This window comes from Tympanuchus pallidicinctus, unplaced genomic scaffold (assembly GCF_026119805.1).
Source record: "Tympanuchus pallidicinctus isolate F22 unplaced genomic scaffold, pur_lepc_1.0 scaffold30, whole genome shotgun sequence".
Taxonomy (NCBI): Eukaryota; Metazoa; Chordata; class Aves; order Galliformes; family Phasianidae; genus Tympanuchus; species Tympanuchus pallidicinctus.
In genome coordinates, this window is record NW_026294748.1 from 4,802,557 (window position 1) to 4,828,740 (window position 26,184).

General features: G+C 47.7%; 1 protein-coding gene across 5 annotated transcripts in view; it reads left to right on the top strand.

Annotated features, from left to right (window-relative positions):
- Nucleotides 1-3,658: 3,658 nt before the first annotated feature.
- Nucleotides 3,659-26,184, top strand: part of APLP2 (amyloid beta precursor like protein 2) — a 39,376-nt gene continuing 16,850 nt past the window's right edge. For all 5 annotated transcript variants that reach the window (XM_052697092.1, XM_052697093.1, XM_052697094.1 and 2 more), the window contains exons 1-4: nt 3,659-3,800; nt 20,678-20,851; nt 22,024-22,153; nt 24,946-25,058. In XM_052697092.1, the coding sequence (XP_052553052.1) occupies nt 3,720-3,800; nt 20,678-20,851; nt 22,024-22,153; nt 24,946-25,058 (498 nt within the window). In that variant the 5' untranslated portion in view covers nt 3,659-3,719. The remainder of the gene's footprint in view (nt 3,801-20,677; nt 20,852-22,023; nt 22,154-24,945; nt 25,059-26,184) is intronic.

Consider the following 26,184-nt stretch of genomic DNA (forward strand, 5'->3'; position numbering starts at 1 on the left):
AGGTCTGACTCTTCTTCAAACGCACCAGTTTTATTTATTCTTCACCCTTTCTTCTCAATTCTGCCATATTCCTGTGGAAATCAACATCTCTTAAGCTCCTATCTTTCAAGGCCCAGAAAGTCTCTGTCTTTTCTGTTATCCCCTTTCTCTGGAGTACCTTCATTATCTGTGTGTACCTTTCTTGCATTGCTTCTGCAAGTTCTGTGTTTTGTCTGCCACTTGTTGTCTCCCTGAGCTACAGATGGAAGATGGAGTTGCAAAACTGCAGGAACCCTACATTTGCACAGATAAATGCTGCATCCCAATATAGATGCCCAGTGCTAAAGCAGGTTGGCAACTTTTCAATGTTATTTCTGGTTTCCAGAGAAATGTTGTTTCCCAGAGGCATTTGTGTAGCTGGCATTAGTTTACTATTAAAAGTTTGGTATTTCTTTATGGCTCTCAAACAGCCTTGTTGGCAGTTGGGAGACTTGTCTTCAATGCAGTGCAGATCAGGATGAGTTGTTGCAATTAACTGTATCTCATACTTGCAGATTGATTAATACATTTTTCTCTTGAAGCACTCATCAGTGTGAGTTGTGCCTGAATAAGGAGTCCTCTTTCCACTCGAGCACACCCATATGCTGTGCTTGCTTTCTGCATTCAGTTTGCATTTTGCCTCCTAAAACCAGGGCTGGCTCAGCTCTACCCTCACAACCCCACAGTTGCACATATCTGTCACGTACAGTTAGTGCAAGCAATATGATCTGCCACTTAAATCTTCCATCAAGTTTTTCTAATTAAGAGCTGCATAACATTACTGTTCACAGGCTGGATCAATTTTATGCTTTAATTTGTTGAGTCTAAGAGAATGATGAAAATATTCGAAGGCTTTCTCACTTCTGTGAACTCATTCTCCAGTGCTGGCACGATCTCAGCACATCTGTTTGCTGAAGCTGCTGCTCCTTTCCTGCATCAGACATTCCTCACTGACTCCAGTTCACCCTTTATCACAACAGTTTAACATGCACCATTTAGGGCACGTTTTCATGACCCCAACTCAGCTGTGATCTCGTTGGCGATAATGGAGAGGTGTTCGCTTGAAATATTATGGAAGGAATCAGCAGAAGTACTGGAGGATTTTTCCCTCCAGGCCAACCAAGGCTGAGCGTAAGATTTCCAGTGCATCTTCAGCATAGATGTACTGGGAAAAGGGCACTAAAAGCCCTGGAACATACATGCTCAGGCATTTCAAATAGGGTTCTTGGAAGGAAATGGAAGCTGCCACCTGCCTAACAGGGTTGACAAGGGAAAGGTGCTGCAGGGAATGCTGCAGATTTGCAGCAGTTCTATGTTCTATTTCTGTTGTCACAGGCAACAGAAAGCTACCTATCAGTTCTAATCTGGAATGTATCTATGGAGAAAATGGGGCTGTGACCATTGCGTGTGCCAACATGTTGTGCTGATACAATGTTGAGTAGAACTTATTTGAAAAGCAAGCTCAAGTAAAACTTGTTGTGATCCCTGAAAGTGGTGGTTTTGGGTTTTTTTGTGTTTTTTTTTTCTCTTATTGTTTTAGCTGCTGGAATCAAATTTGCATTTTGCTGTGTAAACGTGCTGTTGGGCAGCTCTGGACAACCACCTGCATTAGAAGGGAGATTGCTCTGGTCCCAGAGCAGTCATTCTCACAGCACAGCCAAATGATGCTCCACCAGCCCACTGGCTACGAAAGCTGCACTGTGCACTTTTGCTATGCAGTACAGAAACTCAGCACAGATGTGTGGAAAGCTCCAGAAGCTATAACTAGTGTGTTAAAAGCAAGTAGAGAGGCTCTAGACAACATAAAGTATGTGAGTTATTTGCACTTTCACAGAACCTTTCACCTGGGAATCTTAAAGGGTTTTATGGGCATTAATGTAACCTTCCTGTGCCTCACGGAGCATATATTAAACACTGCCTCCACATTAATGCTGAGCAGAATGAAGCAGTCCCAGGATCACTCATCCAGGACTGTACAAAGTGGATCTGTGGGGGGTGGTGGATCGTTGGTGGGCTTTGGAAGGTAATTTTCAGCCCTTACTGCAGCCTCATGCTCCAGCACTTTGTGCTCCTGCTCTGTGAGGGCTCCACGATGGCTGATGGAGCACAGCAGAGGTAAATCCACTCACCCTATGGTTGCTCCTGTTGCTCCTGTCATACACTCTGGTGGTGCAGTAGTTCCACAGGTGGTCAAACAGGTTGCAGCAGAGGACTCGCTGTATTCTGATTGTATCGCTTTGACGTCTCACATGGGCACAGCGTGGCTGTAGGAATTCATGCTCTCACGACAGCCCTGATGCTTTGCATGCCTCAGCCACTCGTGACTTGATTTCTGGAGGTACTCAGAAACCTGCAGCCAACTACTTCAGTTTCTGCTGTACCCTGAACATCAAACCTTCTCGTACCTCAAATTAACAAGCCCAATTTTTTGGCAGCCTTTTTGACATCTGCAAAATGCACCAGCTGAGAGGGGTTATGAATATTAAATATTCACTGAGCAGTATGTAAATATTAAGTGTTAAAATTATATTGATTTATATAGCGCTTTAAATGCTGTATGAGTTCAGCCAGCAATGAAAGCCTCTACCCAAAGATTTGTAACCAGCTTCCACTCCTTGGCCTTGGGAGAAGGAGAAATGCTTGTTTTTATTTAAAGAGGGGCTGAGCTGAATATCCTCAGTTATTTAGTCCTGCATTCACACTACACAATAAAATATTTTCATTAAGATCTATCAGTTTAGAAAGAACTCATTAAAAGCGTTTTCCAACTGAAGCTGGCCAAGCTGAGAAGAAAATTACACATCCCTGAGGACTGCAGCAAAGGAGATTTAGAGGTGTTCAAATACTACAAAAAAGAGACTGTAATAAGTGAGTAGTGGGCCAGGCAGCTGCTTTAATTAAAGCTGGGGCTGCTTATTGATCTACTGCTCAGATTTACCCCGCTCTGCAGCACTTCAGCAATATTCCCTTCCACCTTTGCAGCCAGCAGTGCTTGTAGGAGAAGCTGAGGGTGATGAAGTTGGGAATGGAGGTGTTTTATAACGTTCTGTGCTGAGGGCTTTTCTCCACAGGGTGCTTCCATGCTGAAGTGAACCCACGTATTCTATGCAGCGTGACAGGGATGTGCCTGCCGTGGTTTGCTCTGCGGTGATGCTGGAGCACGGCGTGATCCCTGCGGGCCGTGCTGCTGTGTGACGGCTTTTGTTGAAGAGGAAAATAAAAGGAAACGGCCTTTCATTGGGAAGGACGGAGGGCTGCAGGCTGAGCGCCCTGTGTGCAAAGGAGGTGAGCAGAGCTGTCGCTCGTTCCGAGTATGTGGGGAAGCCTCATGTCTGCAGCCTGACCACGCCGGTGGGAGCAAAACAACAGCTTCAAGCGCCCGTTGTCCGCGCAGCCCCGCGCGGCCCTTTTCCACACACGAAGAGCCGCCCGGACACCTCAACCCGCGGCCGCCATTTCCCTCAGGGTCTGGGGGAACGCGCCCCCGTGGGCGGGACCTCCGCCGCGACGGCTCCTCCTCCCATTGGCCGAGTGCGGCGAGGCAGGCGTGGCTCTCGCCCAATCTCCCTCATTCCCCGGAGCTCCACCTCCGCCGCGCTCCTATTGGCCGCGGGGCGGGGCTTGGCGAGGCGGCTCCCATCGCGCCGCGCAGGGGGCGCGGGGGCCGCAGTAGCGCTTGGGCGGCGGCGGTGTCGGCAGCGATGGGCGCGGCGCGGCGCTTCCCCCTCCTGCTCCTGCTGGGGCTGGCCGGCCCCGCCGTCACGCTGGCCGGATACATCGAGGTGGGTGCGAGCGGAGTCCCGAGAGCCGCGCGGCCGGCCGTTGGGGGCCGGGAATCGCCTGGCGGAGCCCGGAGGCTGCCTTTGGCCGAGGCTCCCCCGGTCCGGCTCGGATCCGCGGGGCGGTGCCACGGGGGATCCTTCGCCGTCTAACAGCGGATCTGCAGGGCGCTGCGGGGCTGCCTTGGCAGCGGGGCTCGGCGGGCCCTGGGCGCGGCCGCTGCCCGGAGCGCCTGGCTGCGGCTGCGAGCGGTGCTTCGGGCGGCGGAGCGGTGCCCGATTAGCGCAGAAATGAGTAAATCGCTGCAGTTCGCCTGCGTGTGGGTACGGCTTTCACGTATGCGTGCGTGCGGAGATAAGGAGAGGAGGGAAATTCCGGCTTCGTCCGTGGAAGTCGCCGCAACGTGCGGTTGAGGCGCTGACACGGCGGGGGAGGGAAGCCCCGCAGTTCGCTGCGCACGGAGCCGGGCGGACCGCAGCTGGGTGCGCAGTTCGACCGGGCCGGGCTGGGGCCGGAGCGCTCCCAGCTCTGCCGCAGGAAGCCGAGCTTCTGAGGTTGCGTTGCGTGCCGCCTGCCCGTGGCTTTGCCCGCTTATGGAGGCGCAGCGCTCCGTCTCCTCCGTGTCGTTGCGTTAAATCCGCGTAACGCTGGTTTGATCGGGACGGGCCGGTGCTGAGGATGCTTCCGGCAGGGCTGGCCGCCGAGGTCACTCGGGGTCCCCCGGGGGGGCGGTTTGGGCGGTGGCTGCGTCCATCCGATCTCGTGCACCTGTTGAGAAGCTCCTCCGGCTGTAGGTCGCTTCCTCTGTCACATTCAACACGCGTTCTGGAAGCCGCCGTGCCCGTGGATTTGTGTTACGAAAAGCCAGCGTCCTCCTGTGGGAGCAGATGTGGCCCGCAGACTGTTGTGCTGGGGCTGAAGAAGCAGAGCTCAGCGTTCACCCACCCGTCGTGGGGTCAGCAGAGGCTTTGGCAGCCCTGAGCGCCCTGGGACGGCGCCATCAGTGCAGCGGTGCTGACCTGATGGAAGAGGGTTAACCTGGACCCAGTCCTGCCTCGCTGCTCGTCCCAGGCTCGCCCTGCCGCAGGCTGAGGCTTTGCTCCTGAGCCACGGATCAGGGGTTACACGGTGCACCCTGCTGCTCGGTGTGCAATCTGCTCGGCCATTCCCGCAGCACCATCTGCATCCTGAAGGCGTGACAGCCTCCTTCATCTGCTGGCACAAAATGTCAGTTGTCACATTTTACTTCTTTTTTTTTTCTTTTTTTTTTTTTTTTTTTTTTTTTGCTGTATTCTCCACCATTGCCTTGTCAGTGGGGGACTGCAGGTCTTCCTTGCTGCCAGATTTGCTCTGGAATCGTAGCTGGATGCAGAGCTGAGGAAGTGAAATGGTGGCTGTTTTTTTTTATCGCCTTTACTGGCGGATAGCAGGTAATGTAATGAAAAAAAGGGGATAGATTTTTTTATAAAGAGGACATTTGAAAGCATTCCAGAGTGAAGGAAAACGCATAGTAGCGGCTGCATTTATCAGTTCAGTGGAATTGGCAATGTCCCATTAGGTGGATTTTCTTTTGCTTGATTATCTTAGCTAGCAGTCCCTGTCCCCGGAACACCCGTTAATCCGCTTATCGACTACAATTTGTTTTTCTTTCTCCCCTGCATGGAGGAAGAGGAGTGGCAGGCATATTTATTTATTTATTACTGGCATCTGAGCCTTTGAGTAGGGCATTCCCCAGGGCTCCTGGCTGGTGTCAGCCCTCCTTTCAGATAACCTCTGACAGCCTCCTTGCAGACGGGCTGGGATGTAGGAGCACAGAGACGATGCTCTGCCCAGTGGGGCTGTTGTCTTTGTGTCCTGGGCTCGTGTCTGAACTGGGGGCTCCTGCATTCTGCTTGTGAAATCTGAGAGAACTTCAAATGGGGTGCAGATGCCAACTGAAAGAAAGAAAATGAATCCATTCTAATTTGATCTCTGTTCCTATGATAAACTGCTTGTGCTCTGTCCCCAGGGCCTTCAGGGATGGAAAGTTTCTTTTTTATCGCTTGACCTTTGTGTGTAATCGAATCTGAGGCAATGCAGACTTGATGCTGCTTTTGGTTTTCTTTTTAATAGCCTTTGGTTTTACTGGTCCTCTTCCTAAGCTATCCTGAATGCATCTGTTACCGTTTCAGGTAATGGAGGTTTGGGGTAAAGAAAACAACGTGCTGACTTGCATCAGGGTTGTGCCTTTTGTGTTGCTGTTGTTTTTGTGTGGTGTGCTTAAATTCTCACTAACGAAAATATCAGCCTTGTGCCATTTCTGCAGACCTTAGGGACTTGTAATTGCCTGCTGCATTGAACAAAGAACTCCACCTAGGGGAAATTTCCACTTCTGTGTTCCAGTCCTGAGGAGAAACAGCTCAGGAAAATTCCAGTCCTGAGCACGGCCTTTGCGTTGCACTCAGTTCCCAAAGCTTCACTTCCCAGGAAGCATTAGGATAAATGCTTTGCTATCAAAGCAGCTGTTTGCAGAGCCTCATCTCAGCCTCCACAAAACCTCCTCTGAAGCAGAGATGTGTGTAAGGAGGCAGTGATGGACACCTGCTGCTGTGGGATGCTCTGCGCTGCCTTGGGCTGCTCCATGGAGGTGAGCTCTGTGCTCTGCTGCAGCTCTCCTGAGCCTCAGCTGTGAGGTGTTGTGTCAGTGACCTTAAATGCTAATGAGGCATTAATATCTCTCAACCTCGGGCTAGACTTCTTTTGTGAAGAACGCCCATTGCAACACGAGGGCTATTCAAAATCCATTGTCCGGGTGGCTTTGACTGTGTTTGGGCTTTATTGCTGCACGTTTCACTTTCTCCAGTGCCATGCAGTGCAGGAAGAAGCAATTTGGGGTCTGTTCTGTATGGGTGGTGCTTCTCTCTTGATGTTGCTGGTAAAAATGTTGCCTTTTTTCCCTTTGCATGTATATTTGAGAGGCATGAAGACTCAATCTTGTAAACATAAGTTATTTTGACTGCAGCATCTGCTTCTACAACTGTGCTTAAACCATAACCTTGTTCTCCAGTTGGAAACATAAGGTGTGTGCTCTCCCCAGCCTTTCATACTGGGACAAGGCAGCCTTCATGTTTGTGCTCTTTGGCATCTCACACTTCTTGTGAGCTTGTGGAAGTTGATGTCGTCCTTCAGCTGTTTGCTCTCGTGCTGCTTATGTGCAGTAAAACAGTGCTGTCGTTATTTGTTTTTATTTAATTCATGCAGTCAGCACCGCTGGACCATTGTTAATTTAAGACGATGTTGGCTCTTAATTGGAGTACTTCAATACTCACCACGGCCATAAACCATTTGGGTGAGGCTTCTGCTTCAGAACTGTACCTGAACTTGTGATGTTGTTTTTTTTCTCTCAAAAAGTGAGGTGGACTCATAGTACCATTTCCTATCACTGCTTTTTACTCTGAGTGGAGCCTTCCAGGCACGTTGCCTGTGTGCATTTTGTCTTTCCACTTCTGAATTTCCATTTCCAATGCTTTGCTGTATGTGCCATTAAATCTCAGGTCTGTGAGAGAGACAGCATTGTGCAAAGTCTTTGAGTGACTCTTCCATGTATCTATTTACTTAACAAATAGGATAAGCTGGGGGCTCCTCTTTGCTTCATCCAGAATGGCACCCTCACTCAGTTTGCCTCATTAGGAGATCTGATGGCTCTGTACTGGGAGCACTGGGCTGAGGCCAACTGCAGGCTGTGGGTGCTGGAGGGTTTGGGATCTCAGGAAAAATTGCTTTTGGTTCTTATTTTGTTGCTCTCGTTGTTTATGAGCTCCTGCAGAGGTAAATGACCAAATCCTCGTTGAGATCTTGCATGTGGATAGCAATTCTTTTATTTGGCAATAGACTTGCAGTCCTCTCAGCTGGGACGAGTGTATATTCCTGTCCAAATTCCTGAACAATCCCATAGAAAAGAGAAGGCAGAAGTGCAGCTGACTGTTCTGTGGCTCTGCTGCTTGCTCTGCAGTCTCACATTAACTTCATCTGCATTTACAAAACCTCTGACTTGAGACAAACGATGGAAATCCTAATCTGCAGAGGATGGCAAACCAATTTCACCAGCAGCAGAGCACAGCCTGGCTTTGCACAGCCAGGTGACCACAGGCACGTGCTGCTGAGCTGCTGACTGCCCAGTGTTACAGGACTGCTTTGTGCTGCCAGCAGGGAGAATGCTCTCCTTATTTTGGTGGCACTGCACAGGGCCGTGCTGGGGGCTGGGCTGCCCTTCTATGGAGATTAACCTTGCAGCATGCTGGCCACCCTCTGCTTCGTGGGGGCTGTTCTGTGAAGCTTTGGAGGGCTTTACTGAGGAGACAGAATCAATAACAGTTTGGCTTGGATGGCCTTGCTGCGTTTCCAGACTAACTGAAAATCGTTATGAAATGATGACTTTGAGTTTTTTCAAGTCGCCGAATGCAAAGAGCTTAAAAATTGCCTGCGTCGTTTAAATGTGATGCGAAAATAAATAACAGCAGAGATGATGGAGCTTTGGATGATGGTCCTTTGCTGGGCGGTTTGGAGGAGCTGTGTGCCATGCAGGCTGGGCACAGTGCATCTTTGCAGCGTGACTCATCAAGTAGGAGGAGCTGTGCTGGGGGAGAGAACCGTGCTGGGATTCCAGGTTTGGCTCTGTGTCAGGGATGCATTTAGGTAATTTCATACGGTAAGCTCTCTAACAAAATTACAGCAGTCAGAAGTATGGCCTGATTCAGGTCAAGGACGTGGAGGGAGATGCACGCACAGCCGGGCCGTGGTTCCTCCTGGCTGTCACAGAAGATTGCTGCTTAGGGAAGTTTCCATTTAAGAGTTGCTAATTATCATCTTACTGCTGTCTTCTTGCCGATCACATCAAGCAAGCTGACAACCAGCCTTAGCAGATGTGTTGAAGTAAAAGTAGTGCTTAACCTTGGAAGTGCCCTTTCTCATTTAGGTCTGCTTTTGCAACCAGCAAATGTTCGCTGCTGAGATGGCATTTCTTGAGCGTGTGCTGGGAGCTGCTGGCCAGTGGGCTTTTCATTCTTGCATTGGGGAAAGTTGTTCTGTTATCTCTATGCAGGCTTGTCTTTCCTCACGCAGCTTCGCTGCCTTGAAGCACTGTGATAGACAGGGATACCAGCTCAGAAATCATCTGCTGCTGCTGTCCTTGCAGGGGCACAGGAGGCTGGGTGAATGACTTGGGATTTTTGGGGAGTTGCCCTCTGTTAACTTGGAAACTGAGGTGCTTAAATGAAAAGCCAAGCATTTGCTTTTTTAGTCTTTGGGCTATTCTTTAAAGGCTTTTACATTATTGTTAGCCCCCAGCTCCCTGCCAAAAGACTCATCCCTATTGTTTTGGATTTGGGATTGGTGAATCCCATTAATTATGATGTCATTGCGTAGTGTGAAGTGACAGCAACAAAAAGAAAAATGTTGCCCGTGCCATCTGTTACAATAAGCATCATGCACTCATGTTAGATTTCAAGTGGATTTGGAGTGCATATTCACAACAGACGCTGGGCTCTGCTTAGACGTATGGTGGCCTGCAGCATAAAGCTTTTAATCGCCAAATTCCCTGTGTGGTTTTGGATTTGGTGTGGCACATTGCTGGGTCTTAGCAGTTTTCCTATTTTATCAGTGTTTAATCATTTCCCATTCGTGCTGGGACTCATAACTTGACAGAAGTGGTCCTAGAGCAATGGGTGTGAACTACACTCAGTCACTAATGCTGTGTGTTGGGTGCTGACTTCTTACCCTGGTCGTCTTACAGTAACTGTGGCCTGAAATAGAGAGGGGCAGATTTGCTTTAATCTGCTAAGTATTCCTCTCAAAAGATTAAATGCAAAACGTTGGTTCAAACCTGGGCTTTGAGTTCCCAGCGAGCGTATTGGCATTTGAACGTGACTCTTTCTCTGCATAATTTATCAAAGCTCTCGCTGAAGAAATTGAATTTGATGTCTGGATCGTTTGACGCAGCGAGATCAGGTGTGCATTTAGGAGCCCAAAAGAATGGAAAAGCGTTGAGATCCAAGCAGTGCACTTTAGCCAGCATAGCAGCCTTGGCCAGAGGTGAGCTCTGCAGTGCTGGCTGTATGGCAGGGCTTGTGGTTTCGTTCAGTGTTATGTGTGCTGGGAGGAAGGGAGACAGGTGGTTGAGGGCACAAGGTGACATGGAAAGCAGCTGCTGCTCTGCAGTGGGGCAGGATTCTTGCAGCTCCCACTTGGGCTCTTGGAATAAGATGAGTGCCTCTAAGTAGTGGAGATGCAGGGTTTCAAATAACTTCCGGAGTCCTTCAGGATGGCTTCATAGCCCCAGAACGGGAAGCATCAAGCAGTGGGGAAGGTGTTTTCTTGCAGGCCAACCAAAAGAAGTTTGGGGTTTTGAAACATGAAGCTTGGCTTGAAGAGCACCATCAGAAGCTTTGTACCCGCTGCCCCCTCCGCTGCTCCTCATAAACACTGGCTTGTTCCCATTGCATCAGTGCTTGCTGTGCAACAAAGCTGGGCACTGTGTGGCTATTCTGTTCAGGGCAGCAGCCGCTTTCTCGGAAGCAATTTCCCAACAAAGGCAGGAGATGAATGGCCTGCCAGAGCACAGCCTTGTTGCAGTGTAGTGTTTTGCTGCCCTGTCCCTGCGCTTTCTGCAGCTGGCTTTGTGCTCTGCATCACAGCCTGTGGTTGCTTTAGGTCTCCCACCTTCCAGCTATGGGCTCGTGCTGTTATCCTATGCGTGTTCAACATGTCTTTGTCACGCTCAATCACAGCATCTGACGTGGATTACTTACACTGCTTTGATGCATCGTGTTTTGGATAATGTATTCCTTCATTTTCAATTCTTGTGACTTGCTTCAGAATGTCTTCATTTCTTAGGTTAGGAGACAAAGGGATAACCCTCAGCCAGCTGATCCCCTTGCAATCCCTCTGCCATCTCTCCCCTCCCTTTGCTCAGGATCCTTTGCTCAGCACTGTGCCTCTGAAGAAGACTGAAGGGAAGAGCTGGATTCCTAGTGGAGCAGGGTTGCTAAGACACCCAGAAATCTCCGTTTGGATTTGCCTAACTGTCAAACCTGCAATACCAGCAAAAAGCGTTTTGAAGTCTAGGCTGGAATTCCTGGGTTGGGATGGATTTGTTGTGCTCAGTTGTATTAAGCAAGCTTTTGGACCTTGCTCCACAGTGAGAATTAGTGCGAGGGGAAGAACACTGTTCAAAGTGTAACCACATGGGAGGTTTTCCACAGGGCATCTGTAGCACGTTAATTCCCTCTTTCATTGTGGGGCACAGACCAGAATGGATCACTGTAGCCCTTTTGTGATTCCTGCTGATGTATTTCAAGTGTATTACAGCTCTGAAAGGGCCAGTGCCTTGTTAGTCAGGTGTATGCAGACATCCCCAAACCGTGGGGCTGGGAACTTCATCCATAGAGCGGAGGAGGAGAAGTGGGCAGCGCTGCCTGCAGAGGCCGGTGGGCCTTTTGCCTCAGGCAGAAGCAGCCACAGCATGATTTCCTTTGCCTGTTTGGCCTCGGGTTTGGTTTGACTTCTTGTGTTCCCTGTCACCGTCCTTAAAAGATTTTTGCAACAAGTTGAATTGTTATTCCTTATTGTCTAAGTGGTTGATGGCTTTATTCATGCTGTTCTGTTGTTATATTCAATAGCCTGTGATTATTAAATCTATCTTGGTTGTAGAACTGAGAGCATAACCAAGATTTAGCTACAGCTGGCAGCAAAGGTAACCACCTAAGGGGAGTTTAATGTTCACAGCTGTCTGTAGCTGCACTTCCAGCAGCTATTGCTGTGATGCTAACTTTGAGATGCGTTGCCAGTTATACAGACTCTTCATTTCCTTGTGCCATAATAGGAGGTTGGTCAATTTTGACCCTTTACAACAGATAACTCTGAATACTCTAGATCTATAAAGCAGAGAATTGTGTGTTTTGTAATATTTAGTTTGGAATTACTTCTCTGGTTTAGAATCTCTCTTCAGATGCATCTCTGAGCAGCATCTGTGTAACATCTGTGTATGTATGTACATCACATGTAAGATGGTGCTCTTTAGCAGTGGAGCTGCCAAATACACCATGGAGTATATGAAGCACAATATAAAGGAAGATGCATTCTGAGCATCCCTGAGTGGTACAGTCTGGTGGAATGCATCAGGATGGGGACATCTTCAGCTGAATTTCAGGTTCCAAATAGCTGGAATATGAGCCTGGTGCTGAAACACAGCCTGTTGGTGTCTGTACAAACACCTTCTTGCTCTCTCTTTCTCTGGCATGTGTGGATGGGTAGTTGGGGTCCCTATGAAACCCCTGCCCTCCTGATTGAGACTTGAAGTTGTGCACTTGGTGGGAGGTTGCTTAGTAGTGGGTTGGTCCTGCAGTGATGAGAAGTGCCCTCAGGGATGAAGAGTGGTCCCCATGAAGAGAACTGTTCTTTGTATTCCTGCTACTCTGGACTAATAGTCCTGTCCCTTTTGTTTGGAGGTAGAACTGTCAAAGTTCAGCTGACCTCCAATGGAATCACGCAGCTGGTTAGTTAGTCCATCCATCGTTGCTGCCCAGGTTTTATGGTTGCTTTGCAGCCTTGACACATGAGATTTTTTTTTTTCTTGCCCTCTTTCCTCCTCCTAATCTATTGTGTATTTTCAGTCAAAGCCAGAAGTGCTCAGTGCAGGATTCTCACAACCTTCTGAGTATCCCTGGCATCCCCAGCTCCTGCCAAACTCATCCTGCACTGCTGGGTTAGCTGGAGATGCATGGAGAGGCAGCCTCAAAGACAGCTGAGCCTTAGGCTGCTTAGGAGCACGTTGAGGCCCTCAAAGTTTTTTTATATATATCCATCCAAAATAAGGGTATTAGAATGAGACATTCCTGGCTCTCTGGTGCTATTACATCACCAAGCTGTAATTTCAGCATGGCTCCTTCTCAAGTGCTGATTTCTTATGATGTGAGGCACCTGAACACGTTCCATAGGACTAATCCATTGCAGAGATGTGCCAGGTTTTGGTGAGGCTGCTGTCTGCAGCTTTGTGTCTGCATTACAAATCTTGCTGGGCCGCGTCTGGAGTCAGCTAATGAAAAGCAAACTGCCACTCCCTGGCGTGAGAACTTTGTGCAGTGTTCTCAGCCTTTGACTTTGAGAAAACTATTGGAGCTACTCAGCCCATGGCTAGGAAAATGGTGAATGGCCTGTTACATCAATACTGCCATCGATCTTCCCTCCCGTCCCTCTGTAGTGGTGGGGTTTATGTGTGAAGTCAGCATTTCCACTGCAGTCCATATCTGCTTTGTACAGCGAAAGAAAGTAAAACCTGTGACAGCTGAGCATTTATGCTGTGCTGCTGGGTAGGTGTATATTGCCTCTTGTTCCTGAAGGTGTAGCTAGATTGTCCAAAACTGTTCTGCTGGTTCTTTTCCAAAGGGCGAATTCCCCTGCTGCTGCAGAACGGGCAGGTTTTGCTCCCAGGTTGGTAATAAAGCTTGTGGTTTGTTGTAATGCTTTTGTGCTTTGAAGTCCTCGCTGCAGTGTCATTCATGCTCCTTAAGAGCTGTCTGGGGGCTGAGCAGCAGAACGTGCAGCCACAGAACATTGCCATGCCTGCTGCCCAGCTCACTTATTTCACACCAAGTTGGCTGGAAATAGGAAAGAACTGTTCTGTAACACCTACCTTCAGAATTGGCAGAAAATGCTTAAGGAAGCTTGTAGGAATTGGGGTTTCTGTGTACCATGTGTTGCTCCTCCCTGAAACCAGGAGGAAGTTGCTAACAGCAGTGTTTTGTTTTCTTCTGTTCTGTCTCAGTGCAGTGCTGTGCAAACTGATAGACCTCGATAGCTCCTGTAGCTGTGAATCTTAGCACAGGCAATTTGGGCAGGCTTGTGCAATGTGCAGCATTGCTGAACTCTCACAGGACTGCAGCCTTGATGTCCCTGATGTTCTGTGCTGGCTTCTGTCAAACTAGTTTTACTTTCTGGATCAGCAAAATCAATAAAGGGGATCCGGTCCAGCTTTAGTCTGTGCTATAAATTACTCCTTAATTTTCTAATAGCATTAAGCAGTTAGTCTAAGTAGAGGCCTATCACTCCTCTTAAAGGAGCTGTTTAATACATCCATTAGAGTTTCCATATGCTGATTTAGCTACGATATGACGTGGTGACTGTTAAACCCCAGCTGATAAATTAATGCCTCAGAAATAAAATGCTCCTGAATTAGTCAGGATTGCTTTTAAAGAGTAAAAGATGGGAATCCATTAAAGTGTTCCAAAGTCCTTTCGTGGCTTTGTGTGACCCCACTGCTGGCAAAACTCGAGGGGTGCTCAGGCTCTGCTCTTGGACCTCTCTCTTCTGGTAGATGCTGAATCTCAGTGGGTGAGCCTTGGGGTGGAAGGGTTCACCTTCTGTACCAGCCTTTGAAAGAAGGAAGGAGGTGGTGAGATCAGGCTGAGTCCTGCTTTTTGTGCTGGGATGCTTCATAGAAATGTTTGGCTGTTGGGTGATGAACTTAGAAAGAAGCAAATAAACTTTGCCCATCTGACTCATGCGGTTCGGGTGTTGCTCCAGGCCGCCTTCCTGCAGTCGTTCAGCACTTGCCTTTATTTATTTATAGGTTTCTTTAAAACCACTTGTTTGTGCACGTCCAGTTGCCAGCATTGGTGGAGGGAAGCTGGCAGCTTCTCCTTGGTTTGGTTGCTGTTTGCTGGGATCCAAAATAGCTGCAGTCACAAAAACTGAAGGGCTGTTTTTCTGTGGGAACTGGAGATGGGTTTTTCTGAGCTAATTCTTTCACTTTTTTTGGTTTTTTTTGCTCCCCCCCAACCCATCAGTGGTAGGATCTCTTCCTAACAAGCAGCTTAACTGCAAACTGAACTCTGTGGAGCCTGGATCAGCAGCTGCTTGGCAGAATGGGAGCAACGTTGTGTTGGAGCAGAGGCTTTCCTGTTTTCAGAGGATGGTCATTAGCACAGTCTGGAATGCCAAAATCGTGTAAAAACCTCCTGGTTTCCCCTTCCCGTGGAGAAGTTTGGTCTGTGCTGTTTGTGTGTCAGAATTACCAGCTCAGGTGTTTTCCAGAAGATCTGAGTTACAGCATGGAGTGCTGCAGCGTGCTTTGAGCAGTGCCTGTGGAGCTCTGCCCGTGTGCTACAGGAGGTTTGTGTGTTGCCCAAGTGCAGGACTTCAGGGTATTCTATCATGCTTCCAAACCATTGCAGTCCATGCACATAAACAGCCAAGTGGTGATACAGAGCAACATCCTTCAGGGGAGCTGAACTCGAGCTCAGGAGTGGCTGAAAGCAAAGCATGCCTGCACTGCAGACTTTCCACTTATTTTCCCTTTATCTCACGTGTTTTTTTCCAGGTATTTCTCCTTGCCACTTCACATTCTTGATGCTCGGTTGAAATACGCTCTTCTGTTTCCTGCCTGCTTTTTGGATCGTGGTGGTGCAGATCAGACCACAATCTGTGCAGCCTTTTTATCTTATCGGTGACATCGGGGCGGTGAGACGTGTGGTCAGGCAGAGAAACCACATTTCTGCAGCATCCACCCCCCCACAGCTTGTCGTGGTGAGCTTCACAGCTCTCTAACACAACATCTGTACAGATTCTTTTAAATATATCTCTGGAATGCTGAATCGCTTTGGATCAGCACTTTTAAGTGCTCAGGTTCTTTTGCCTGGTGATAATAAATTCTTCTCTGTCTCCGTTCTTCCATTTCTGCCCACTAGGAAGACGAGGGAGCGAGAGTACGCACATGATTTGGGATGAGGTTTGGTCTAGGAGCTAGTTGCTTTTCCTTCAAACAAATTGGAAGTGGTGAAAGGTTTTTGTAACTGTACTTTCCTGTGTATTATGGAATCTCTGTATCCTGGTTACTGCAGTGGTTGTATTCCCCAGCTATTATGTAGATAAAGTGCCTCGAGATGGAAAGGATTCATTATTGAACTGTGTGGAAAAGTTACTTAGGAAGTAGCATGTCTGAGTGCTGCTCCTCACATTGCATTGTGCTGCTGGCAGCCATAAATACACGGTTCTGCTTTCAGCCACGTGCTGTGTTTCCCAGTGGCTTTTCCCTGACTGGATTTTTAGTGCACGTGAAAACATTATCTTGTACTGCAGTTTTCCCTTAAGGGCAAGATAGCAAGGCATCTTGACTCCGTATGGTTCCGATGCCCGAATAACTCAAGTGGGAAAGCAGTAATTAGTCTTGCTGTGCAGGGCAGCGTGGTGGCACAGATTGGAGCGTCGGGGGCTGAGGATTAGTCCAGGCTGAGCCTCTCATGCGTGACCTTAGGCAGGTCACTTGACTTTGTGCCTTCGTTTAGCCTCTCAATAAACAGGTTTGGTCTGTGTGTGCTGTGATGTGACTTAGGAGGGCTCTGCACTAAATAGCCCCAATGCTGTGAAGCCCCTGAAGCAGGGCAGCATGGCCAGCAGTCTTGGCACCCATCTGTGCATGCTGGCATGGAACTGCTGGTGATGTGCTGCTGGTCTTTTCTCCCCACCTCGGACTTTTGGGGCTGCTCTCATGACAAGCTGCTCTGGTCCCAGCTGTTACACGCAAGTCAGGAAAGCTCGGGGCTGTCAGTGGGGCTGCTCAAAGTAACATTTGTTCAGGAAATGTTTTGAATGAGTAGATCTGAACTTTGCCTCTCTAGGGGTAGAAAAGAGAATGCTGAAGGCAAGCACGTTACACAAGCAGCTCGGGAAGCCTTGGATTGTGGCTTTGCTGAGTCTGTTCCCCACGACTAGCTGTGCAGCAGTGCTGCTCTCCCTGTCTGCATCGCACGGTCTCCCATTGCAGATGTCTGATAGGTAGATTATCTGCCCTGTGACTCATGCAGGCTTGGTTTGTGGAGCACGATAGACTAGAGGAGGAGCTGGGAGATAATCTGCTGTGTAATTAGTGCACATTCCAAGGGCAGAGAGGCTGCCTGTGAGCCACAGGTAGTGGGAAGCCCCTTTTCACTGGAGAGGGGCAGATCAGAGTGCAGGAGCAGTAATGCCCTGGGCTTTGGCTTCGTGTTGGTGTTTGTAGCGCTCTGGCTGCTGTCAGCACATCTGAAAGGACACGGGATGTTGTCACTGAATTTCTGAGCGTTCAAGGCTGCACATTGGCCACGCATGGGGCAGATCTAAATATAAACTGCACTGAGCCAGCAGTGCAGCTCCTGCATCGCTTCCCAGTTTTTGGCTGCTGCACCACCAAAGTTGATAAAGGAGGAGCAGATGAGATGCCTCCCCTTCAGCAACTTACAGGAAGCTGTAGGCTGCTTGATTGAGATTTCTGCCTCCTAAATTCAACGGCAAACACAGGCTGGTATTATCAGCTCACACCAGATCTGCCTGCAGACAATAATTCTTCCTGTCCTGGAGTCCTGCCCATGTGCATTATTGTAATTATCAGCAATTGAAATAAATAAATAAAGCAGTAGAGCTAGGATGAGCTGCTGGTCTGTAGATTTACTGCCTGCTGTGTCAGACGTTCATCAGCCTTGCTGGGTTCAAGCCACCTATATCTGCTGAATAAAAACAGGAGGAAGAGGTTAAGGAAAACAAACTTGGAGCACCATTGGAAGCACAAATGGAAAGCTCTGCTCGCGTTCAGGAGTTATTAATCCAGATACAGGGAATCTTAAGTATTCTGTTTAGAATGCCTTGGGTGTGAGGTTGAATGCTGAGCAGTGCACGGAGACCTGGGCCAGCTGGGCTCTGCTCCGTGTGCTCTCCTGCAGTACTCACCAGGCCCCAGTGCTGCAGTTTGTGGCTGTGCATCAATTCCTGAGCTTTTCTTTTAATTTTGCCAGAGACCAGCCTGTCCTATGGAAGGAGAAATCCCCACGTGTGCCTGGAGGCAGCAGAGATGCGGGCTGTGCTCAGAGGCAGTCAGGGCCTGCTCAGCCTGAGCAGTTCTTTTTGGTACACTGATACCAATGTGGGGCAGTGGAACCTTGGTCTTTGCCCCACGTAGGTGAGGTTTGTCAGTTGAGTGGTGAAGTTAAAGCTGTGGCCTCCACTGGGATTCCTTGTGCTGCGTTCTGTCCTTACAGGTATGATGAGATCAAAATGCCGAGTTAAGTAAGTGATGTGGTTGGTGAAAAATGGGAGCTCGTTACTCACAGATCTTATCTTGGGGTTAAAGATTCAGCTCCTGCACATCACAGTTCATTAACTCACCCAACTGCGCTATTCCAGAGCAGACTTTTTCCATTTGATTGAAAGTGATGAAATCAAGCAAGTAATTAGTCTCGTTTGTTCAGCTGCGAATTGGGGTTTAGCATGTTCCTGTAGCCACGGCAACGGCACCCACTGATGTGCAAACTGTTGGAGCAATCCTGGAGGAGGAATGGTACCTTTGCCACAGTGTGAGGTGTCAGGCAGGAGAGAGAGCAGGACTAAACAGCAGCTAACAGCAGAATGTAAACAGTGGGTGACTTCAGGAGGTCGGTATGTGTTTGAACAGGAGTTTTGCTCCTGAAGGCAGCTGTGAATGGATTACCTGTGGATGTTTCTGCCCCTGGATGGGAGCTGCACCTCTCCTGCTTACTCACTGACCTTATTTTGCTGTATACTTGCGAGTACATTTCTTCAAAGCAAGTTTCATAAGCATGGGCTGTGTTAGCAATGTCCAAACTGCTCAAAACATGCCTTGTTCTTACCAGGGCCAGTGCTGTGCATGTTTGTGATGCCATTCTTTTTGCTCTTCTCAGAGTTCAGCTCAAATCTTGAATGTAGTCATAATGTAACAAAACAGAGTTTTGTCGTGGATTGCTTCCTATAATGTATCTGGATGTTGGTACCCACCAGGTGTTTGTTTTTAGAGGGATTTAAAAGCCCTCTTGGAAAGTTTGTGTGTGTTTTTGGGCTTGTAAAGGACCATTCTGCACTTCCCTTTTCCTCTTGGCACAGAGGGGCAGTGAGGAAGGCAGTGCAGGAGCCAAGGCTTTGCTATGTGGTGTTGGTCAGCTCTTGCACAACGTTTGTGTCGTTCTCTTGCGCTGTACCCATCTGTGGTGGTGGCTGTGTGCTCCAGGAGGCTGACAGACCAGAGAACAAGTGAAGGTTTTGCAGTGTAACTTTCCCCCCCCAGGACAGTGAGTGGTGGAGATGTGCAGCATGCCTTCCCAAGCCTCTCAAGAAGCAAGCCAACAAACTGCTCCTCTCTTTTGCAAGGGATTCCAGTGTGTTCCTGCTGTGTGTTGTAACTTCTGGGCTTTTGACTTCTGAGATGTCAAGTTTGCTGTTTATAGCAAAATAGTTGCATTAATGCTGATCTTCTGGGCAGAACTGGTGCTGTGCATTGTCGACGTGTCAGCAAAGGGCTGCCAGCCATTGGGCTGTGAGGTTTGGCACAGAGAAGTGAGCAGTGGTTGGAAGTTGGAGGTGTTTTGCTATGGGATGTGGGTGCTGGTATCTGATATGAACAGTTGTGTACTTCTTTCCTTTGTGATCTCTGCTCAGATTTGCTCTCATGGATGTCTGCTGGGTGAAAGGGTTTCAGAGCAAATAAAACTTCTTGTGTGTGAATGCTTCTCTCAAAGGTGCTGTTGAATAGTTCTTAAAACTTGAGGGGCATTTTTCCAAAGCCTGGCACTGTGCCTGGGTATCTCAGGTCACTCTTAGCCCTGAGGCCCAGCCATGATTTGGGGCCAGGGGAACACTGGGGTTAGAAGGGAGTCATTTTTTTCCCCTAGTATGTAGAAAGCAGGAGCTGCACTTGGGGCTGACCAGCTGAATTCCTCTCTTGATCATTTCTGTCTTGCTGTGAACGTATGTGTGTCGATTGAAGTTGGTGGGGATCTGCAGGCGGTAGGGAATGAGCAGTGCCTGCAGAGACACATGCATTTTTGAGAGCTTGAAAGGTTAAACAGGAAGGCAGGATTGGTGGCCTGGGGCAGCGCAGCCTGCCAGAAAAACAGAGCCTTGGGGCAGCGCTGCTCTGGAGCTGTCTTGCTGTTTCTCATCTGGCTTATCTGAAGCAATTGAAATGGATTTCACTCCCCCCAAACCACTTCGAAGAGCTTTTGATTTGGGAGTTCTTCGGGTGGGTTGCTTTGTTGTTGTTCTTAGGGTTGGTTTTTAGTGACGCAGGGAGAGGACAGCCGACTCCCAACCCTTCCTAAAAACCCCAGCTCTACAGTTTAGTTTAATCTCGTTTTTCTTTTGTTCAGCCAGCAGGATTTCAGGAAGGGAAGCTGGCCTTGTTTCCAGTGCTCGCTCTGCAGTTCGACCCGGATGTGCCTTTGTGTTGTCAGGCTTTTGTCTGCTGATGCACGGCAGCAGAACCTGGCAGGACAGCAGCCTGGGAGTGCGTGGGGCAAGGGAGAGCAGGGCTGGGGAGCTGCATCAACAGAAGCCATCCTTACCTGGAGGGCTGGGCAAGCTAGGTGTCTGTATCCCAGATGTCTGTAGATCTCTGGGCAAGCACCCGGCTTGAATCTCTGAGCCATCATCCTGGAGTGGGAAGCAATTAATTTATTAGCAGAAGCAACACAGAGAGTTGCAGAAAGGAGTTTCTGCCAGGTGTTAATGAGATTAATTATTTATCCCCAAATACTGGGGATGGAGAGAGGCTCTTTAAGTTCTTCAGACATCTGTTTTAGCTTTTGTGGGCACAACCTTCAAGTGTGAATTACCCTTTGGTTTCAAGAAGCTGTTGCTGCAAAAATAAAAAGAGAGTTTGGAAAAACAAATGCATTGCTGGTGAAAACCTGGAGTGGAGACCATGGAGACCATCAGCTTCAAGGAATATGGCTACAAAATGTAATTGCAAGACTTTGCTGATGGAAGTGAGAGTTCTTTGCTGGAGCCTTTCTCGTGCTTTGAGTTGTTCTGCTTTCTTTCAGGTAAAGCAATCAACTTACGTTGTTTTTCTTTGTCTTCACAGGCACTGGCAGCCAATGCTGGGACAGGGTTTGCGGTGGCAGAGCCTCAAATTGCCATGTTCTGTGGGAAGCTAAATATGCATGTGAATATCCAGACCGGGAAATGGGAACCTGACACTTCTGGGACCAAGAGCTGCTTTGGAACGAAGGAAGAGATTCTGCAGTACTGCCAGGAGGTGAGGATTGCTGTGGGATCTGGCTCTTGTCTGCTGCGAAGGAATTGGATTTGAATTTAACCAGTCAGTAGCAAGCTAACCCTGCAGGAGGGTTGTGTTTGACTGTCTCACTTCTCTGAACAGCCCTGCTGTGTTGCTACCATGGAAGATCAGCACAGAACTGCAGTGGAATTTAGGAGTTAGCTTTAGTTGATATCAGCTCACGCTGCCCCAAGAAGGCCCTCGGTCTGCAGGTCACGGAGGTATCACTGTTTTCAGGGTTTGGCCAGTTAGACCATCAGCTGGGAGCCTGACACCTATTTCAGCTGGAATGTATTTGTGTTGCTATCAGTGACAAATGCATATCAGCCAGAATATTAGCCAAATAATTTCATCAAAACGTTGGCTGTACTTTTAGGTTCTTCCTACTTGACTGTAAAGCCTTAATCTCCTTTCAGTGTGCTCCAGGTACTGCAGCATACTGGCCTTGAAGAGTGTCTTTAATTACTCTGTGGAGGTGACAGGCATGTAAAATACCACCAGGAATGTTTTTTTAATGGGAAGGTGATAGAGCACACTATGTCTGGACTGGAAAACTTTTAATACTGTTTTACAAGGCTGATGTAACAGGGGCTGCATGTGGTTCACGTAGCGGAAACCTAAATATAAATCAGTGTCTGCACTTGAGAACTTGAGCAGAAGTGTTAATAGGTTATAAATGGAGCAGGCATAAGGAAACCTGAGTAGTTAGGTGCATATTAGCTTGGGAAATGATGAGACAGTCTGAAGATGTTATTAGTCCTTACTATTGCTGCTTGCCCTCTTCCGGAGGGTATCACACTGTCACTGCACCAGCCAAAATGGAAGGGGATAAAAATACTCCTCCTCCACCTCTGTGCAAAGCCAGAGGCCTCAGCTCTGTGCCCAGCTCTTGCCACTAACCTGGCTTTCTCCTGTCACGTGTAAAGAAGTGGTGACACGTTCTCTTGCTGATGCCCTGCGTGATAAACAGCTGGGGGCTTTTTTATGTCTTCAGCTGTTGGGAGCTTGATCCAGGAGAGAATGTGTATCCGTGTACAAATTTGAAGTTACTCTTGCTCAGAGAATTGGCCTTGCTTCTTTTGGCTGAGAGCCATTTTGTGCATTCCTTGTCCTTTCTGGAAATGAATTTATCTGTGGTTCTTTTTAAACAGATGTATCCAGACCTTCAGATTACAAATGTTGTGGAAGCCAATCAGCCTGTCAGTATTGACAGCTGGTGCAAGAGAGGGAAGAAGCAGTGCAAGGACCGCACTCATATCGTTGTGCCCTACAAGTGCCTGGGTGAGTGCACGACGTGCTTCCCTGCATTCTTGTGGGAGGGGGGTCAAGAATTGCCTCCTGGCTTCTTAGAGAGAGAACATCTGCGTTTATCAAGCTTCTCTCATATCAGGTTGCCATTTCCACATCCAACTTCCACTCAGATGGTTTTATTTCCACAAGATAGGACTCTGCCTTTCTCCAGCAGATCAACAGCTTGATAACAGCTGCACTGGAATAATGGTGCCTGGCGTGAAAAAGAAATCCCCATTCTCTCTGCAACTGCCATAAAAACCTGAAGGCTATTGTATTTGAATATCACAGACACTGGGATTTAATACTCTGATCTTATTTTTGTGGAGCTTTAATATTTTGTTGCCTTGGAAACTTAAACACTCTCCCTGTTCAGGCTTCCTGCTTCAGTCTTGGCAAGAGATCTCTATTCTGTTTCACTGCCTATGTTTAAACTTAGCTGATTCAAAAGGGCCCTGCTTCTTGCAGCTATATCCTTCATCCCCAGTTTTGAACTGTGAAAGGTATCAGATAAACTGTCACGGATTTCACTGTACTTTCCAGAGTCCATCCACCCACTGCAATCAGGCAGCACTTGTTTACCATGCAGCTTTTGACCTGTAGGCTGTGACCAACACTGCTGCACTGGTTTTCTTAATTACTGCATGTGTGTCAGGTTAGCATGTGGGTTGGTATAAGAAAACACGAGGAAATTCCAGAGGTCTGTGTAGATACTGTTCTCCTGTACGCAAAACCTCCTGCAGAGCATTAGTAAAAACTGAATTTGGTGTGGTTACATCCCCATAAAGAGATGCATCTCTTTGTAGGTGTAGAAACTCAGTTGGAGAAGCAACCAGACCTGACTGATCAGACAGAGTACTGCTGGTGGGAATAAGGATGAAATCAAGGTCTCTGGGTTCATAAGGAATCATCTGTTTTAAAAATAACCCTCTCCCAAGCGTGTTCTTCAGCTGGAAATTATCCTGATTGTGTGGCACAACCCTAAAATTGGAGAAGTGTGAAGCTGTCTGTTAAAGGCTGTCACACGTGTCGTCTGCTGCAGTGCTGTGGGCTTGTGAGGCTCAGCCTGTCAGCTCTTTGGTTTTTACATCTGAGTTACGAGTCATAAAATACATTTTTGTGGTCTTTATCAGTTTGCAAACCGCTTGTTGTAAATGGATGATGAGCACCTCTGGGGTATGCAGGGCGTTTTTACTGTAGTCCAACAGCACGTTTTCCTCCTGTTGCTGCTGGTGTTTCCCTTGCTGCACTGAGGAGCTGACAGTCTTGAGATAGGATCTTGCTGTCCTACTGTGTTTAACCTCTCCTGCCTCTCCCCTGCCAATGAAAGCTCTTTTGTATTTCAAAGATGAAGAGGGGAGAGCAGGGCCCCTAGCACCAGCACCCAGCTGTAAAACAGAGGTAACAATAGGATGGTGGAAGTGGGGCTGAACTGGTGAGGTGTGAAAAGGCAAACTGCTGGCTGAGCTGCCAGGTGCCATGGGAACACCTCTGCTGGCTGCTCTCATTCTAAAAGGAGGATTTTTTTGTTAATTAATAGCGGTCATCAGTGAAGTAGGAGTCCCATGAATGTGCCATGCATAGTGGTTTTCCATTTACAGCCTGAGATGAGAGAACTTTCCACGTCTTTCATTCCTATATTAGAAACAGGCTCTGTGGCAGCTGTTTATTAATGCTTGTTATTTCTGATCAGTTGGAGTCTTCTGCCCCCAAAACCACGGCCTCTTGACTTTACAGTTGAGTCAGTTTGAAAGGAGGAAGCTGCCCATCAGGTGTGTGAGCGTGCTGCTTTGCAGCCTTTGGACTGATGAACTTTTCTTACCCTTTTTAGGGTATCTGGGCGTTCTCTTATTTAGAAATTACCAGAGTTGGATTTTAAATCTGCAAAGAAAAATCTCAGCTCTGAGAAAATGTAATATTTTGCTCTGCAGTGCTGATGTTTGTTAGGAGTTTGGACTGAGTCTGATACTGATGCAACATGTTGGTGCTAAACTGAGTTGGTGGATATTTAAGTTGAACAGTTAAATTCAACTGATGCAAAATCTGCAGGGCAAACTGATACCTTTGTCCCCTTTCTTCTCAAAAGCAAAGTCTGGTCTTGTAGCTGTGCCAAAACTTGATTGCACTGGTGAGGCCGTGGTTATCTAAATGCTGGAATGCAGAGTGTTTGCTGAGTCTGGTTTTACTCTGTTTTTTTGGATTTATTTTGCTATCCTCTGTTTTGGGTAAGGCTGTCCGAGCTGGGGAATGTGCCACAGCTGATCCTGAGCTGCACCATCTGGAAACCTGAAAAACAAAATAAACAAGACTTAATCAGATACCCAGATACTGAAAACATAGATAACACTTGTGGCATGTAAAAATGTTCAGGATATTACAACAGCAGGCAGCTTGAACTAGCCTTGGTATGATACAGCTCATTCAGAGATTGATGATGAAGTGCTTTGAAAGCTTCCGTATGCAGATGCAATGTTCTCGAAGCTTTGCATGAAATTGCTCCAGCAATTTATTGCCAGTGTGTTGCCTTCAGTTCAGCCTTAGGGTTTGTGCAGTGCTCAGCCATCAGCCCGTTCCCCCTATTTCTCTTGGGAATCCCAAGGCTGTGGTTTTTTCCTGCCTTAGCACAGATAGCTGTGCCACGAATGTGCCTGCACTAACCTTAAAGGCACTTAGAGCGTGCTTTGGAGACAAAGGCAGCATCAGGTGTCCCCTATAGGATGTTTGTGATGGGATGGATGGGCCTCCTTGTGTTCACCTCCTTGTGGCCATCTCTTGTTCTTTAGTGGGTGAGTTTGTGAGCGACGTGCTGCTGGTCCCGGAGAAGTGCAGGTTCTTCCACAAGGAGCGGATGGATGTGTGTGAAAGCCATCAGCACTGGCACACGGCAGCAAAAGAGGTAACTGAGATGCTTTGGCAAGAGTGTTTACCCTGGGTGCGTGCACTTGGATGGCTGTAGAGATGGAGGGTAAAGGTGTTCATCTCTGGGGTCCCTCATTCCCGTGTTGCAGGCTGCGGCCCGAGGCGGAGAGCGATGAAAAAATGCTTAAAAGTGCTCAAGTGACACCAAAAAGCTCAGTAGCTGGTTGAGTTATGCAAGACTGTCCTAAGCAGCTTCCCAAGATCATAGGCTGGGATGGAGCTGGGAATTGAAGTCATATCCCCGGGCTGCATCACACAAACCAGTGCCTCGTCCTTCCTCCCGTGGTGAGGATGGTCGCAGTGTCAGAGGATGCTTGGGGTTTTTCATGCACATTTTCCACTAACGTTGGTGCTGCTGCTGGGGATTTGGTTTGGAGTGCAATGCGAGTTATGTTGTGACTGATTAGTGAGCTTTTACATAAGAGATGGATTATCTTCTCAGAACAAATCTGGACCGTGGGGGCTTTGGGTGGTTTGCTATGTACGTTGGTTGGAGTTTTTTTTAAATCTGCCTAGCAAAAATATTACAAATTCTCTGTGCACCCATTTCAGCTGAGAGTAATTAAAACAAAAATCATAGTTAAGTATACATGTTTTAAATTTTGTGGAAAGAGTAACACAATATTTAATTGTGACAGTGTTAGTAAATAAGAGGTTAAGGATGTACCAATTAAGCTTCTATTTCTTTAATTTCCTGGGAGCAAAAACCTGTCTTAATGAAGCTGTGCTAGAGGAATTGCTTTTTAATTGAGGACAAACTTTATGTACAGAAAATATAAAGATCACTTGCTTTCAACAGATTTGTTCTCCAGAAATATTTGGCTCATTTCATATCTGTGCTGTTACAAAGCAGAACAGAAGAGAGTTCTGATCTGCATAATAAAGCCTTTCTTACTGCATTTTTGACTGCAGTGCCACAAAACAATACATTTCCGTAGTTCAAGAGAAGTGTATAGACATAATGTCTAAGCACAGTTTGAATTGGGCTTTTTCCTGAATTATCCAATTGATTTTCATCTACAGCACGTTAAAATAATCTTGACACAAAGCACAGTTGAGCAATTACTCACTTACTCATGTGAAGTTTAATAGATAAAGTTTAA